Raw genomic sequence first — 15,744 nt, 5'->3', positions numbered from 1 at the left:
ATGTCCGCGCTGCATTCAGATCTTAGGTAATCATGATGAATTATATTGTTTATAATAATAATCTTTGAATGTTCTCATATTATTGTTAATTTTAGAAAAGTTTTGACAGTGATATCAATGCCGCGCTTAAAATGGTCAACATCTTTTAATCGAGAAGATTCGAAAGATCAAAAATGGGAAGAAGCAGTAGAAGCTGTGCTTCGTGATATAGCTGCGAATGCTAATAATACCCAGCCAAAGAAAAAACAGATAATGCAAATTGTTATTTATGAGTCGAGTGTCTGACTGAAAGCAAGATTTATAATTCGACTGTTTATTCCTTTCGAAATAAGTTTATAATATTCGATGTACATGTGCTATCTTTACTTAAACTTAAAAATTTTACCCGCGTGAACTGCGCGCGTCGGTAGATTAACCCGCGAACGCGCAGAAACCGTTAACCCTGAGTTCGATCAGTAGTTCTAATGTTGAACTACCCTGATCGACGAAAACAATAATTCGTAGACGAGCAATCACTAAATTTAGAAATTATAGCACCGCACGAAGCAGGACAAAGAACGTTGTTCTGCATTCGTTGTCGGCTCTCACAGTGACGTCTACGTTGGTTAAATCGGTGATAATTTCGGTCCAATGGTCCAGATCGTGCAAAATAGAACCGACCGACCATCAGCTATTGTGTGCATTGCGTATCGTGTGCGTATTTAAATAAATATTTTATATGAAGGTAGAATCGCGGTGGTTCTCCTACTTGATAGTTTTGTATTAGAAAAATTCTAATTGTGCGTTTAAAGTCAATTTGATGAAGGGAAAATATGTATTAGATGAATTTTCAGTTGAAGCAATATTCTCATTCAATGATTTATTGCAAATACATATGTGTATCTAGTCTTCCATAACAAAGTTTTTCAAAGTTACTTGTAATTTATTCATGTTACAAACATAATCATTCTTGATCATTTTTTTTAAATACAACATGTGTATGTCGTACTGAGGCCATTGTAAATACTCAATATGTCTGACTCTTACGTCATGCTACCCACGTGTATTCATGTATACTGTTTCGCGCGTGTTGTTTGAATTGGTCAAACTGAAACTTACCGTTACAAGGCATTGCGTAATTTTAAGAGGGGGATATTCCATTTCGTCTATACTATGGCACATTTTATCTTATGGGGAATACGTTTTTATTCAATTCTTTCCTGTTTAGCAATTAAGTACAATGACCGGCATTAAAGATCCGACTGAACAACCGAAGTTGGAGAAAATAAAACAAGGAAATGATCAAATGAATGCTATTGTTAAAAAACGTTTTACAGATTTAACAAATACTTGCATGCAAGATTTATTCAAGTTTTCTGAGAACATGGCAGAATCCTTCAGGTAATCAACCCTCCAATTAATTTCAGCAAAATGTTCTTTTTATAAATAACGAATAAGATTGTTTAATTATTATTCAGTAAGGAATATTTATAATTAACATTTTTTTCTATTTCTCAGGTCAATATTAGATAACATAAAAGTTCGTATCGAACAATTTCACGAACAGAATCGATCTATATTTGATTTATTTTCACTTTCGTCACTGCAAAAATGGTCTCAACGTGAACACTAAAAGATCGAAGATGTGGAAGTATCAATGTTTTTTGATAGATACACGTTTTTCAAAGATATACTTGTACCTAAATTGACCAAAATATTTAAGTCTGCACATTCTTGATGAAATAAAAGCGTTATGAATGTTTAAAACCTAAAATTACTTTAATAAAGGAAAGTCTAGAGAAAAAGCAATTATTATTTACTTATTAGGGCACCTTAATTATCAAATACTGATATTATTTTATTACATAACAACAGTAATTAAAACGTAATTGATGTTTAAGGATTCAAATTTAACGGTCAAAATGTTGCAAATATATATGTTTCGATAGGTCGACATAGCGTATGTTGTACGCCATCTTAGTGGGGTACTATTACCGCCAATCTACTACGTTTCAATGAATTTTGTTACTGACTATATAACTAAAATTTAGTATTACTTTCGGATTGATGTTTCGAAGTATTTGATTAGTTTATTATTTAAACAATCGGTTTTTATTCTTTGAGTTCTATGTGGCAGCATGTCAAGCCAGTACTGTTTTCTCTGTGCGAGTGATGAAGGTGTTTTCTTGGATGTTACAGCGGACAATAAACAAATGTATTATGACCAACTCGAAATCTGCTCACTTATTAAGGTAGTTTTCTAAAGAGAAATATTCTTACTTGAAATCACTAATTTGCTAGTGAGATATTCGAATTCAATTAAGTTTGCTACAGTAAGTCTGAGCGTGCGTCGATATTTGTGCACATTAAGAAACATAAATATTTGAACAAAGGGTTTGCTTAAATTCATTTCCTTACAATTACATATAAATACAATAAACAGATCTATTATTATTAATAGTGAATGGTCTATTGTAAACAGTAGGAATAAATGTTTTATGTAGTCATTAATTTGCAGACTTTATATTAGAGGTTATACAAAGCTGTTGGATTAATTTTGCATAAACAAACTTTAATAATACAAGATATTTAAGTTATGTTTTAAGTCTTTAACTGGCTATAGTATGTGCTATTATTGATGATTTATTGAATTTGCTGTAATTTTTCTATAAAATATAATCTTTGATACATTTATATTAAATATAAACTGTGCGTTTGGAAAGTGAGTTTTGTTTTCTAATATAAAAAAGTAAACATAAGTTATCACAAAGTTAAATGTAACTATATATGTTTAAACATCACAATATAAATATATGAAATGTATTATGTTATTCTTTTTATTTCCTTGCAACATTTCTTTTATATTTATTGATCTTTAATAAGCATTTTACTTTTTTGTATTTTCAGTCATATTAACTATTTATTATTTACATAGGTACTAAAAGCAGATCAATTACCAACTAAAATTTGTCACAAATGTGCATATGAATTAAATCAATGCAGCTCTTTTATAGAAAAATATAAACGTACTACAAAGCAAAAAATAAATGTTCGCAGACAGTGTTGTAGTCTATGTCGTGAACCAGCAAAAAACGAATTTATCTTTGATATTAGTAAAGAGAAGAACTTGCAGTATAATCCATTTCACAAAATACAGGAACTCCTTAATACAAAGGTAGAAACTACTTAATATAGTGGTTTATTGATTACTTTTATAAATATTGATTACTTTTACAAATATATAAATAATATACATATGAATACTTTTAATATTTAATATTTTTATATTTGTATTGTATATTGTATTTTATATGGTGTGTAATTTAATATGTAATTCACATATGATTTTTATATTTCTTAGAACAGTGAAAATGTTTATGGAGATTATAAATTCATATGTTTATCTTGCCGATATGTGATAGATGTATTGATAGATTTAAAGAACATATGTGAAGAAACTACAATTAAATTGGAAGATACAGCTGATAAAAAAATAAATTACTTAACTTTCCCTAAGGTAATATTTAGTCGTATATTATATTAAATCATTATATATTATATTAAATCAACATAATATATTTATGTTACAGATAAAAACAACCATTGTAAATCGTAAAACTACCAGCACTGAACCTAATAGAATAAATTTAAACGCATTTCTGGAATCAGAGAGTGATTCTGACAGGATGACCCGCACACGATCTCAAAATAACAAATTAAATGAACAAACGAAGTCACAAGTTTGTAGTAAATGTCATAATTCTATTAAAACTGATGATGATATATTCAAGATTCATAAAACAGGAGAAATTGTATGTAAATGTTGTTGGAAAAATATGGATATTTGTAAAAGTAAACCTGAGAAAGAAGTGTCAAATGACAAACAAATCAAACTTTGTACAGTTTTTTTGAAAGATGTATTAAAAGATTCTAAAATAAAGAAGGAGAAGCTCTATAGGATTGATGAGGATGATGAAGGCAATAAGACATATGTTGTAATGGCCACAAATTTGACAAATGAAAATAAATCCAATAAGCCAGTTAGTGATATAAGAAATAATATAGAAAAGCAAAGTCAAAAGCGTTCTATTAAAAGTGTAAGGACTGCAGATAAGGACTCAAGTAATGAAGATGTACCTAATAAAAAACACAAGCCTGATGCAAAAGAAATATGTGATACTGACTCAAAGCAGTCCAGTTTGGTTGCACAACAGACAAAGCAAGTTACACAGAAGGGTGGTAAGCATAATATTAATCAAAGTTCTGATTCAGATTCTTCTATTCCAAAAATTGAAAAAAATAGCGGCCGCCGTTTAACAAGACATAAACGAGCAACTGGCTCATCCTTATCGGATGCAGATATTGACAATAAGTATAATCGTAAAAGATTAAAAACTATTTTAAGTGGTATTCGTATAAGAGGAAATCGCAATGTAGACTTGAGTGACGAATCGTCGTCAAATGAGGATGTTGTATTAAAAAGAAAGCGATTGAGCTTTACAAGTACTTCATCTGTTACTATAGAAATATGTGATGACGATAACGATCAGGAAAACTTTGAAAAGAATATACGAAAAACGAACAGAAAGAATACTAAAAAACTCGCGAAACTTCCTACAGTTACAAATTCCCAAGAATTGCAGTCTCCAAAATCTGATGATAAAGATGATATATTTAAGACTCAAACATATGTATGCGATGAATGTGGAGCTAGTTATGAAAATAAATTTATAGGTTTGACACACAAATTGACACACTATAAACAACCACAATTAAAATTACAGAAATTAAGTAATGAAACTTGGATGAAAGAAACATCAGGTCCAAGTGAAGCACTAGATGATCAAGTAGAAGATTTGTCTGAGACTATAAAAATTACAGTAGAAGATGATGAAGAAGAATTGATGGAAAGTGAAAAGAATTTTAACACAAGTAACCATGCAGATATAAATTCTAATGCAGGAAGTAATATTAATTCGCCTAAAAAGGAAGTAGTAGAAGATGCTGTTGATGTAAAACTTGTCATGAAAGAATCAGATGATGATCAAACACATAAGACTGAGAAAGAAACAGAAGATCTACAAGAAGATGAAGTTGCAGAAACAAATATCATAAGTCCGTCACAAAATGAAACTAAAACTAAAGAAGACACGGATAAGGAAAGTGAAAAAGAAAATGAGGATAATTATAATAATAATGATGAAACTGATAAAAATATTCATGAATCTATAAAATGTGTGAAGTCAGAAGAAATAATGGAAATTTCACATAGTGATTCTGAAGACAAACAAGAAAATAATAAAGAAAAATATAAGCAGATGGAGGAAGATAAACAAGAAAACGAGAAAGATAAACAAGAAAACGAGAAAGATAAACAAGAAAACGAGAAAGATAAACAAGAAAACGAGAAAGATAAACAAGAAAACGAGGAAGATAAACGAAAAAACGAAAAAGGTAAACAAGAAAACGAGGAAAATAAACGAGAAAACTATAAAGGTAAACAAGAAAATGAGGAAGATAAATGTAAGGTAGAGGAAAAACAAACTAAAATAGTTGAAGAAGTTGAAAAAGTTGAAGTAGTTGAAGAAGTTAAAGTAGTTAAAGAAAGAGGTGGAGAAGAAGATGCAAAGAGAGATTTAGATATTAAAGATGATGAGGAAGGAAAACAGGAAAAGGAACGAAAGGAGGCGATGTGCAATGGGCAAGCGATTCAAACGATTAATAAAGAAAGTTTAAAGAAATTCAGTGAAGATTGTGTTGAAGATACCATGGAAGCAAATGATATTGATGTTTCAAAGAAGGTTGAACAAAGTGATATTAAACACAAAGAAACGAACAACGGAATGGACGTAGCCAATGATGAAGGTGATTTAACAATACTTGCCAAACAAAGATCGCCTAAATCGATACAAAAAATAATATCCTGTAATGAAAATAGAATGCAAATAAAAGTAGATGATTTTGATTCAAAAAAATCAGAAGTTTTGGAGAGGACTGTGTTACTCGAAGAAGATACGACTGATAAGGAGAATTTTAATAGAAATGATTTGGAAATCGTGAATGTAGATTCTCCACAACGAAAAGATTCAATAAGCGATTCTGCAAATGCGGCAGCAGAAGTGTTACGAGAAGTACTTGATTTAGCAAGTGCAGAAGTTGTAAAACGACAAGAAGTTATTGGTATAAATATTGACACTGATTCCATCGAAACGGAGACTTTGGAAAACATATCACATGAAATACAAAATGTTGTTGATATGCCATCTCTCAAAAGTGACGACTCAAAAACTGAAAATGAAACACATGTGGAGTAGTGTATAAATATACATATATATTTATGAGATCACTTTTTTATAAAACTTAAATATAGTTTTTACACAGTCAAAAAGTCAAGTTTCCTCCGCTTCTGTTGCTTAGAAGATATATCATATTATTAATTCTCATTTACATGAAAGGTATAAAATGGAACAATCATTTCATTGGTATTTCAAATTAAAAGATGAAGTGTACAATGGTATTTTACTTTTCAGAGATTAGTAGCCTTTTGTATACGAGTTCATTTTAACATAGAAACACTTGAAAATATTTTACGACATCACATACACAAATGCCTATAATTTTATGTCATATAATTCGTTGTGGAAGCGTTATTCGTTGTCATAAACTAATAGTATGCGACTTCTACACACACACACACACACATACACACACACATACACACACACACACACAGACACACGATATTTAATGCTCTTTTGTATTTTTGTTTGTGCAACAAAAAAGATTATATTATATTATGTTATATTATATACTCTTAAAAAGCTTATTTCTAATTATTACTATATTTGGTAAATAGCTGTTTTATTTACAGGAATCTCCATGCTTTTTACATTCTGTTTTTTTTTTTTTTTTTAGTAAGATAAGCAAGAATACATGTTGTATGCAGGTTCTAAATAATTTACCGTTGCACATTAATTGGAGATATTTGGGCCAAGTTGTGCAGAATGCTACCAATCCTCGATGGTCTAAAATTGAGAAAAATATAGTTTGGAAAGTCTAATTTAAAAAACGGAAATAGATTTATTTCTTTTGGATATATTTTATTTCTTATATATTTTTTTTTATTTTATTCTTTATTTCTTATATATTTTGTTCTTTTATAATGTTTTTCAATGGCTTATTTAATAGTGAATAGTATAATTAATATATGGTTTGGAAGTTTTCTGTAAAATAATTATAAGCTTAAAATAGATCTATGGCTTGGTAATTTTAATAATTATATAGTGTAAGAGTCGTTCTATGGGTTGGCTATTTTTTGCAAAATAAAGGTTATAATATTATGGGATCTGTAATGTGTTTAACTAATCTTTTATTATTTTGAGGGTTGGTAGATTTCTGTATAATCTGGCCAATTTTAATATTAATTTCTAATTACTTAATTCTATTAAACCTTTTTTTAATTTTTTCTAATTTTTCTATGACAACAAGTAAGAATTGAATAGTCGTTTGTGTGCAATGTAACCACAAGACTTATTACTATTTTATTAGTACAATGACCTCTTAGCCTATAATATTTTTAATTTGATATTTCTTATTTGCCCTATTTAATTGTTTAAATTACTTTAGAAGTCTACAGTTTTTAAAATCTTGCTATTATAAATTGATCATACGTATTAACGCATTCGTCAAACGAATTAACTTCACTAAAAATCTCGCATTATAAGCTCGCCGTACATCGTCGTTGTTTTTGTCTTGATTTTGTTATCTTATCTTTATATTTTTTACGTAATTATTTCATTAATTTTTTTGAGAATATTATTTAAGGATGAGTCTAACTATAAACAAGTCGCTTGTTTATGATTTCCGCGACATTGTAATGAGGAACAGGAAGTTCTTATATTTAAATATAAAGTTAGATAAGTATAAGGTGAAATAAAAAAAGAATAGGATACTTGTAGTAATAAATTTTATTAATCATAACTATTACATATGGAGTTTTAGAGTCGCGATGTTGCCTGATCGTTGTGAAGTGTAGAAGACAACGACGATGAAAGCGTGTCCGAATTTTCATGTTGGATTTCTAAGTCTAACTTTGTATCTGAAACATTCGTGAAGAAATTACATTATGATACAATAATTATGAACAGGTTTACATACGTGTATGATATATTCGATATTGTCAAGTGTGAGATACCAAAACAACAAAATCGAGATATAATTTGACTTTTATTGAATAATAAAGATCGTGGAGGTTTTAGTATTTTAAGTAAAAGTCCGTTGGATGTATAAAATTTAAGAAAGGAAGTGATGGCCATCGTAACACGATAGTCAGTGGATTAGTGTAACGAAAAACATATAGTGTATTTAATGAGAAGTCTAATGGACATCATTAAAACATGTATATAATATAAGTATGCAATTATCAAAACTGAGAATCTTTTGAAAGTTTTGCAAATATCGTAACTGATTTTAACAAAGATTGAAACACACACTGATAGTGTTAGTATGAAAAGCGCCCTTTTTGTCTCAATTTTGATCATTGTCTAAGAAATCTTTGATTAATCATAAGTATACAAACCTAAAAACAAAAAGAGTTATATACATTACAGTAGTACGTGATGACTGAGTAAAAAATTCATATTGAATTTTAGTTACCAAAGGTCTCCTCAATCCAAAAGATCTCTCTGTAGCTTTTCCATCGACAAAGTTTCAACGTTGCATTTTCATCATATTCACCGCATCGTAGTAACAAATCGATATATTTCTGGATTCTTTCTTGCCCTTAAAAAATTAATACCACCGTCGCGTATACATTAAAAATGTTTATCGCACTCAGTTATTATTGTAATACGTAAAGGATAACTTATATGTACATTTAATCTATGTATTAATTAAATATTCAACATCATGATGCAACTTGTATTATGTAGATATTTACAAATTGTTAAAATATGTAAAATAAAGCAAATAGTAGATGTATTTCTATATACTTGAGAAAAGATCTTGGGTGTAATTGAGAGTGCGAGAACACACACGTATTTTCATTTTATATTGTTGTTTTCTTTTTATCGAAGTGAACAACTGAGCATGACAATAACTTCGTGTAGTATATAATTATGTATCTTTTAAAAAGTAAAAGAACCTTTAGAAATTCCTGCAATACATCTTGCTTGATCAGCTTCGTGAGTCAAATCAAGTCTACTGTATAGGTTTAGTGCGTTTTCCAAATGTTTGGTAGATAAATGTAACTTTCCCTGCAGGAATAGAAATTTTGATTAGTCTTTTGTACTGTACAAAGCAAGTATTGTACAAATTTATTATTTGAAGAAATCAAAGCACTTAGGATAATTTATGTAATTTGTATGTTTATATACTTTTGTGCATATTTTTATTGTGAGCGAACTTATTTTTGTAGAATTATTGTAGCTCAACATTTTTTTAAATAAGGTAGAACAGCATTTTGTTTTTTTTATTTTATTTCTTTACCTGACTCAAATAGTGTTCGCCCGTGTAATAGTGTGCATCGGCGAGCTTTTCCAGGAGACCGAAATTTTCAGCGTTTTCTCGGCACATTCGCAAATGTTTTTCCGTGTAGTCACTGTCGCTTAGATGCTATATGAGCGACCAGTATCATTTACATCTTAAGAAAGATTACATTACACATAGAAACAAAAGAAGGAATTTAATTACTTTGTACGCAAAAGCTAATTCCATGTGTGCATTACAAACACCCTCGATATCCGAAGTTCTCTTGGCGAGAGCTAATAGCTTCGAAAAAGTTTGCAACGCGTTTTTAATTTTGTTTACAGCGATGTAACATTTCCCGAGCTCGTAAAGGACTTCATTTGTATATTCAATGTTTCCAGCTGTTTTTATTTTCATTTTAATTTTAATTAGTCTTATTGTACTTTATTTTACTTTAAATTTGTAAATGTGAAATAAGTGCTTCTTAAAGATAAGTTATCTTTAAAATTTATATGAAAGAAATCATTGACAAAAATTGGAGCCTGTGATCACTAAACCTTAAAGAAATTTAGATAAAAAATATAATTTTAAATATATAATTTTAAATATAATTTACAAAATTTTAATTTTTAACTGTTATAAATAACTGCTATAAATGATCAAAACCATTTTGGTTGTCGATAATCGTCTATAATGGTTATTCGTAAGCAAAATCACTTAAACTGAGCTACCAATTTTTACATTCAAACTTTTCTAATTTTACTTATCTTTATGATCCTTGAATGGGAGTCAACAGAACTTACCATCGGTTGCTCTTTCTTTAGCTTCAATGCAGGCTTTCAAAGCGGACTGGGGATTTTGAAGACGTTCCGTGCGAACGAAAATCAATAGAGTTTTATACAAAAGAATGTTGCATTCTTTGAAGATACAGTGTTGCTTTATTTCCAATTTTACCGATGCGTTCCATGTTTTATTTTCTGAGTCCTTTCGCGCCTTGTTCAGATGATCTAGAGCTTCTGTTGGATTCTGTACTAATTAAGCGTATGATCCTAAGCATTATTTTCCAGAACTTTAAAGTACAAAGAGTTCGAGATCTATATACCAACATTCGTGACAAAGAAATCGACCGTATAAATAACGTATCAACGTGATTGTTTTAGCATCATCACCGTCTATCAATTTCGCAACTGAAAGAGCAAATTGATAGAGATGGTCGGCTATCCACCACCATTCCCACGTTTTCGATTGAAAGAACAGAGCCATATCTAAAAGTGTCGTTGCTTGTGCAAAGTAGTCACCTAAGTAAATTATTCATTTACTTAATCAATAGACTAGCATATTTAGTAAGAATTAGTGGAATCATGTTCTTTCATACCTTTCCTCTTACTCTTTTCAGACGCAATAAATCCATTTGTCAAATAGTTTATAAAATCTTGTTGATCTTTCAAAGATGGTTTTTTCCATGATAACGAGCCAGGCGTTTTTTCTGAAATTTTTTCATCGAAACCTAGAAGTTCTGTCATATAATCAAATGATTGTTGGTATCCCTGTTCTTTAAACTCGAGAAGTATCGCCTCATGATATGGCATATAAAACCTATTTATAATGTCGTAGTTAATAATATTTTTATAAATGCGTTTGTATTATTTTCACTTTTATATGTATATATAATGACAATAAGAACCTTCTTATTTCTTTGGGAGTTATATTTGGTAACGCGGCTTTTAAGTCATCAATAACCTTATTTATTTCTTTTCCCTGAGCTTGGGGCAAAGTTTTCAATTTTATCTTTGGATTATCAATGTATCCGCTAATGTTGCTATCCGAGTTATTCGACCATTCTGTGCAATTCTTCTTTAAAAATTCTTCGACATCGTGTCTTTTTCCTTGCCTGTATTTTGCAGTCATTATTTTAAGCGTTTCTTCGTAAGCTCTTAAGAGTAAAACGTAAACAGAAAGGTGAAACAGAGGAAAGATGAAACATAACATCGGATTTTGCAACGCTATGGATGCATAATTTATTGCATAAGATAAATATCAACGTAAATAGTAAATATATTCATACATTACACGATGAACAGAAATATACATACATTTATACACAAGCATATAATCTGAGGGAATAGTTTCCCGCGCATGCTCGAAAAGTATGACGTTTAACGATTCGCGTGTGTGATTAAGCATTTTGTCACCCGCTGTGTGATTGTGCGGGGAGCCTATAACCTACCACGATTTGTAATTTTCCTTTGAAATAAAAATTCTTATGTTAAATCGTCCTTGCATTTTTATGCCGTGGCCGCTACTACTTTTCTAGGTTCGAGCTTGATATTGAAACCGTCTGCTCTCTTTAAGATAATATCAGCTTGTAGTCTGAAATCGGACTCCTTCGAGTTAGATCTTATGCGGAAATTTCTGAGGATCGTCGACAGGATGATCTTCAGTTTGAGCATTGCGTATTTCCTTCCTACACAGGATCGTGGACCAGCCGAGAATGGCACGAAAGCGTAATAATGACGTTTTGCGGTATTTTCTGGTAGGAAGTTATCAGGATTGAAGACATCAGGATTAGGATAGATGCTTGGATGTCGGTGTAGCTTGTAGGTAGCAATGACAACTGTGCAGCCAGCTGGGATTGTGTAGTTTCCACTCACTGAAATTTTCATTTTTGTTAATACTGCTTTTGGTAGAAAAAAAGCATGTAAGATGCGAAAATCATGATACTAACTGCATTTCAGATCTGTTTTGATCTCCCGAGCGATAATTGGTACTGGTGGGTATAATCGAAGCGTTTCCAAGAGGCAACGTTCGAGATATTTCATCTCTAAAGTATCTTGGAAGGTGGCTGGTCTGTCACTGTCACCAAAGATCTCATCGAGTTCTTGAATAACTTTCTCTTGTACGTCAGGGTGACAACCCATCAATGCAAGGAAGAAGCTGGCTCCGGCTGCAGTTGTATCGTGTCCCTTTTTTTTAAACATATCGTTTCATTGACTTCCATCGTGCTATATTATTATATTATGTATTTACATATATCGAATGTCAGTCTTGTTTGGAATTTTACCTCAAACATAATGGTATTGACTTGTTCTCTAACTTCTTTATCGGTAAGGATGACGCCTTCTTGACCAGCTTCGATCAAGAGATCGAGAAAAGCTTGTCTCTTCTTCTCACCAACGTCATCATCAACATCTAAATCATCCTTAAGACCGGTCGATTGACCAAACGAAACACCCTCTACGACGGTGGCGTTGTCGCCCTAATATTTACAAAAATATCGTATCGACAATTCATTTTGTATATCGATTATAGATCGATTTGATCCTTACCTTTTCGTTCTTTTGAGCGCTAGTGTCGATGATGTTACGCTTTCCGCTCTTGTAATCTTCCTTCTTACGCGAGATGACTTTCTTGGTTAATCCGTGGATAATTTCCAACAACTTGATCTGGTCCTTTCCGTATTTTGTTAGATTGAACAGCCAATCAGGTCTGAGCCATACTTTGGTGTGACGGAGATGCAAGATGTCGCACATCCTACGAATAAATCACCCGTTATTTAATTTCGCCTGTAATACACGTGTATAATGTATCGCTGCTTCATTCGTTAAAGACATATATCTATTTTCCAGTTGTTATGCAATACCGGTTATAACTTGTACAGGACATGCACTCTGGAATATCGGCGAACTTTCTCCGGAGGAAGAAAACGTTTGCGTAAGAGGGGCGGAAAAATGTATACGTACTTCATCACTGCCATGGCGTATTCGAATCCACTGCGATCTTGAGTAGTCTTGGAGACACCCATGGCAGTTTCCATAAGAATTTCAACGGTGAGTTCGGACATATAATCGTGGCAGTCAAATTCTTTGCTACCTTCTTTGCGCATTCTTTCGACAACATCGCGAGCATTTGCGTTGAACAGGTTGATGAAACTCTTCAGCACGTTTAAGTGGAAGGTTGGGGCGATCAGTTTACGATGGCTACGCCATTTCTGACCTGTATGGGAATTACATTTTTAACTCAGTTATCTGTTACATTTAACTCAGTGCATAAAAGTTTTGGAAGAACTCTTAATTGTATCGATTAAACGAAGGAGTAGTTTCGAAGAGAATACACGATCTCTTCAAGAAAAAGCGTGGCTCAAAGAAAACCGAAATGTTTATGAAATAGCAATATTTTCGCGTGACACAGACAGCACGTTATTATCTAGATATACAGAAAAGAAAGACTAAACCACTGGAAGCGACAACGATACATTTTCTTTCTATTTTCATCTGTCTTACACAGACAGATTGCAATATATGTGAACTGCATTCGTATGATGAAAAATAATGATATCCTATTAGTGTTACGTATATTCTCATGTATATATAATTTAACTTAATAATTTAGAAAGGCATGGTAGAAGAATGCGTTAATACGATCTACAATAGATATGAAATTACACGTTTCCTAGTTATTCCACCTATTTCACTAATGAAATTGCAGAAGTTAATTATACTGACTTCTTTTTATACTTTCAGTTACTTATAATTCAAAAGTTTTTCCTGCTCGGAGGAAGCGGTAAAGGGTGCGAAGAAAGTTTTACGTCAGTGCATGCGTGCTGGTCGTTTAAGACGGTTACACGCGAGGTTGTTACGTGCACGTGTGTCAAGCCCTGTTACGTGTACGAATAAATGGTACTTACAGATTGGGGGGAGGAGGGGAGAAGCTATCTAGACAACGGGAAAGTTACGATAACTGCACTCGCTCGTGAAACTACATCTCGTTTCTTTCACCGGCTTACGAAGTCGTTGTTGCTTTCGCTATCACCAGAAAACACTTATAATGATATTTCATGTTTTATTGCTTCTATTTACCTGTCGTAATAAGAGATTGTAACAATCGATTAAGATATTTTGTCTTCACATTCGTATGCAAAGAGCTCAAAAAATATTTGTCTTCAGAGCGGAATTATGATTTAATTTTGTAATTCGTAGACCGTTGATTTAAATAATACCAGAAACCTATTGCTATGAGGAAAGTCTTCATTCTATACTATTCGTATGTTTTTAATTGCACCGATTGCTATACGGTACAAAAACAGAGGAACTTTAAAACGAGAACTTACCAGTTGAGATGAGAAGACCGTCTCCAAGCCATGGATAGAAGAACCTATATTCGGCAGATTTGTCGATGTACACGTTGCTGGATAAGATTATTTCAATGTCGCGTGGGTCAAACAGGAAAACAACTAATTTGGGACCAATCCACAACCTAACCACATCTTTGTAGTCAGCAGCTTTTGCCAACAAATTCTGGAAGATGGCTGCAATTTGCAAACAAAATCGTTATTTCCATTTCTTCGCGAAGCTGAGGGTTGTTCGGGTTCATTTCTCGTATCAAATTGTATCAGATGAATTCGAAAGTTAATATGAATTATGTCAACTATTATTACTTTATTTTATATTTAATATCATTATTACTCTATTTAAGATTAATGTTTTACTTACTGTCGGAACTTCCAAGTAAATCCAAGGCATTTCCTATGATAGGCAAAGCTGGTGGACCTGGTAGACTTTCGGCAAGTTTGAGCATATGTTGCCTAGAGAGGCGGAAATAAATGAGATATAAAACGACAGCAGGGATGAAAAGGGATAAGAATACAGTGGTCGCCGAGAATCCGGTGGCCGAGGCGGCTGCCATTGATCCGGCTACTATTTCCGGTCCGGCCGTAGACATAATTGATGTTATCTGGAAATAAAAGGGGATCAGATTGTAATTGTATTTCTTCTCAAATAAATCTTGATGAAATAACTTAAAGAACGAATCACGTTGTCATATTGGGCACGATCACTCGAGTTTCACAGTATTTTCAAGTTCAAAGATGAAGAATGTTGTCGAATATCAATAATACACTTGTGTCTTCATAATCTACGACGGGAACAAAAAATATTGTCACCCACCTAAATGCTTATACTACCTAAACGATGCGTTGTTGTCGATGAACCATCACCGAACTGGTTTTCCAACTTCGCGCGATCTCTTTTATAACCGGACCTTTCTACGGTCACCCCTACTTAGAGATTCGCGAAGCTAATTAGTGGCTGCGCCATGTTTCTATTGGAATTAATATTTGCATTCGCTCGTGCACCTTGTATTTTTTCCTGCAACTATTAAACTTCATTGTATTGAACGTGGAGCTATTTCTTATTTATGCGGCTTTTTTAATTAAAACTGTTTATCTTGAAAGTTTTCACAGTTTCATGCTATTCATTTCCTAAATAATATAATTCTTTTGATATCGAATGCTTGTACCTGAAA

The 15,744-nt window shown here is 32.0% G+C and overlaps 3 protein-coding genes across 3 annotated transcripts; 1 reads left to right on the top strand and 2 right to left on the bottom strand.

The window, feature by feature from the left end:
* Nucleotides 1-452: 452 nt before the first annotated feature.
* Nucleotides 453-6,544, top strand: LOC117208205 (myb-like protein X). The gene is made up of 6 exons (XM_033449167.1): nucleotides 453-693; nucleotides 1,208-1,380; nucleotides 1,498-2,231; nucleotides 2,915-3,154; nucleotides 3,341-3,496; nucleotides 3,570-6,544. Exons 3-6 carry the CDS (start codon nucleotides 2,118-2,120, stop codon nucleotides 6,291-6,293), a joined length of 3,234 nt encoding a protein of 1,077 aa, XP_033305058.1. The 5' UTR covers nucleotides 453-693; nucleotides 1,208-1,380; nucleotides 1,498-2,117; the 3' UTR covers nucleotides 6,294-6,544.
* Nucleotides 6,545-7,928: 1,384 nt separating this feature from the next.
* Nucleotides 7,929-11,454, bottom strand: LOC117208213. Its single transcript, XM_033449183.1, has 9 exons — nucleotides 11,129-11,454; nucleotides 10,820-11,040; nucleotides 10,551-10,742; nucleotides 10,248-10,475; nucleotides 9,670-9,845; nucleotides 9,466-9,591; nucleotides 9,122-9,233; nucleotides 8,635-8,760; nucleotides 7,929-8,077 (listed from the first exon to the last, which is right to left on the bottom strand). Exons 1-9 carry the CDS (start codon nucleotides 11,431-11,433, stop codon nucleotides 7,977-7,979), a joined length of 1,587 nt encoding a protein of 528 aa, XP_033305074.1. The 5' UTR covers nucleotides 11,434-11,454; the 3' UTR covers nucleotides 7,929-7,976.
* LOC117208208 (cytochrome P450 4g15) lies at nucleotides 11,433-15,506 on the bottom strand. The gene is made up of 8 exons (XM_033449172.1): nucleotides 15,387-15,506; nucleotides 14,934-15,174; nucleotides 14,552-14,749; nucleotides 13,185-13,437; nucleotides 12,771-12,975; nucleotides 12,506-12,700; nucleotides 12,170-12,407; nucleotides 11,433-12,094 (listed from the first exon to the last, which is right to left on the bottom strand). Exons 2-8 carry the CDS (start codon nucleotides 15,160-15,162, stop codon nucleotides 11,730-11,732), a joined length of 1,683 nt encoding a protein of 560 aa, XP_033305063.1. The 5' UTR covers nucleotides 15,163-15,174; nucleotides 15,387-15,506; the 3' UTR covers nucleotides 11,433-11,729.
* Between the last annotated feature and the right edge of the window lie 238 nt (nucleotides 15,507-15,744).

This window comes from Bombus bifarius, unplaced genomic scaffold (assembly GCF_011952205.1).
Source record: "Bombus bifarius isolate JDL3187 unplaced genomic scaffold, Bbif_JDL3187 scf7180000008058, whole genome shotgun sequence".
In the NCBI taxonomy this organism is placed as follows: domain Eukaryota; kingdom Metazoa; phylum Arthropoda; class Insecta; order Hymenoptera; family Apidae; genus Bombus; species Bombus bifarius.
This window is presented reverse-complemented; position numbering and strand designations above follow the sequence as displayed.

Bases quoted from the DNA above. Each gene is read 5' to 3' on its own strand.
- LOC117208205 (XM_033449167.1), top strand. From the start codon at position 2,118: ATGTCAAGCCAGTACTGTTTTCTCTGTGCGAGTGATGAAGGTGTTTTC. The intron at 2,232-2,914 runs GTAGTTTTCTAA...TTATTTACATAG, and splicing joins AAATCTGCTCACTTATTAAG to GTACTAAAAGCAGATCAATT. The intron at 3,155-3,340 runs GTAGAAACTACT...TATATTTCTTAG, and splicing joins AGGAACTCCTTAATACAAAG to AACAGTGAAAATGTTTATGG.
- LOC117208213 (XM_033449183.1), bottom strand. From the start codon at position 11,433: ATGTTATGTTTCATCTTTCCTCTGTTTCACCTTTCTGTTTACGTTTTA. The intron at 11,041-11,128 runs GTTCTTATTGTC...CATTATAAATAG, and splicing joins ACTCCCAAAGAAATAAGAAG to GTTTTATATGCCATATCATG. The intron at 10,476-10,550 runs GTTGGTATATAG...ACGCTTAATTAG, and splicing joins TCGATTTCTTTGTCACGAAT to TACAGAATCCAACAGAAGCT.
- LOC117208208 (XM_033449172.1), bottom strand. From the start codon at position 15,162: ATGTCTACGGCCGGACCGGAAATAGTAGCCGGATCAATGGCAGCCGCC. The intron at 14,750-14,933 runs GTAAGTAAAACA...TGCAAATTGCAG, and splicing joins TTTACTTGGAAGTTCCGACA to CCATCTTCCAGAATTTGTTG. The intron at 12,408-12,505 runs GTAAAATTCCAA...TTTAAAAAAAAG, and splicing joins TCAATACCATTATGTTTGAG to GGACACGATACAACTGCAGC.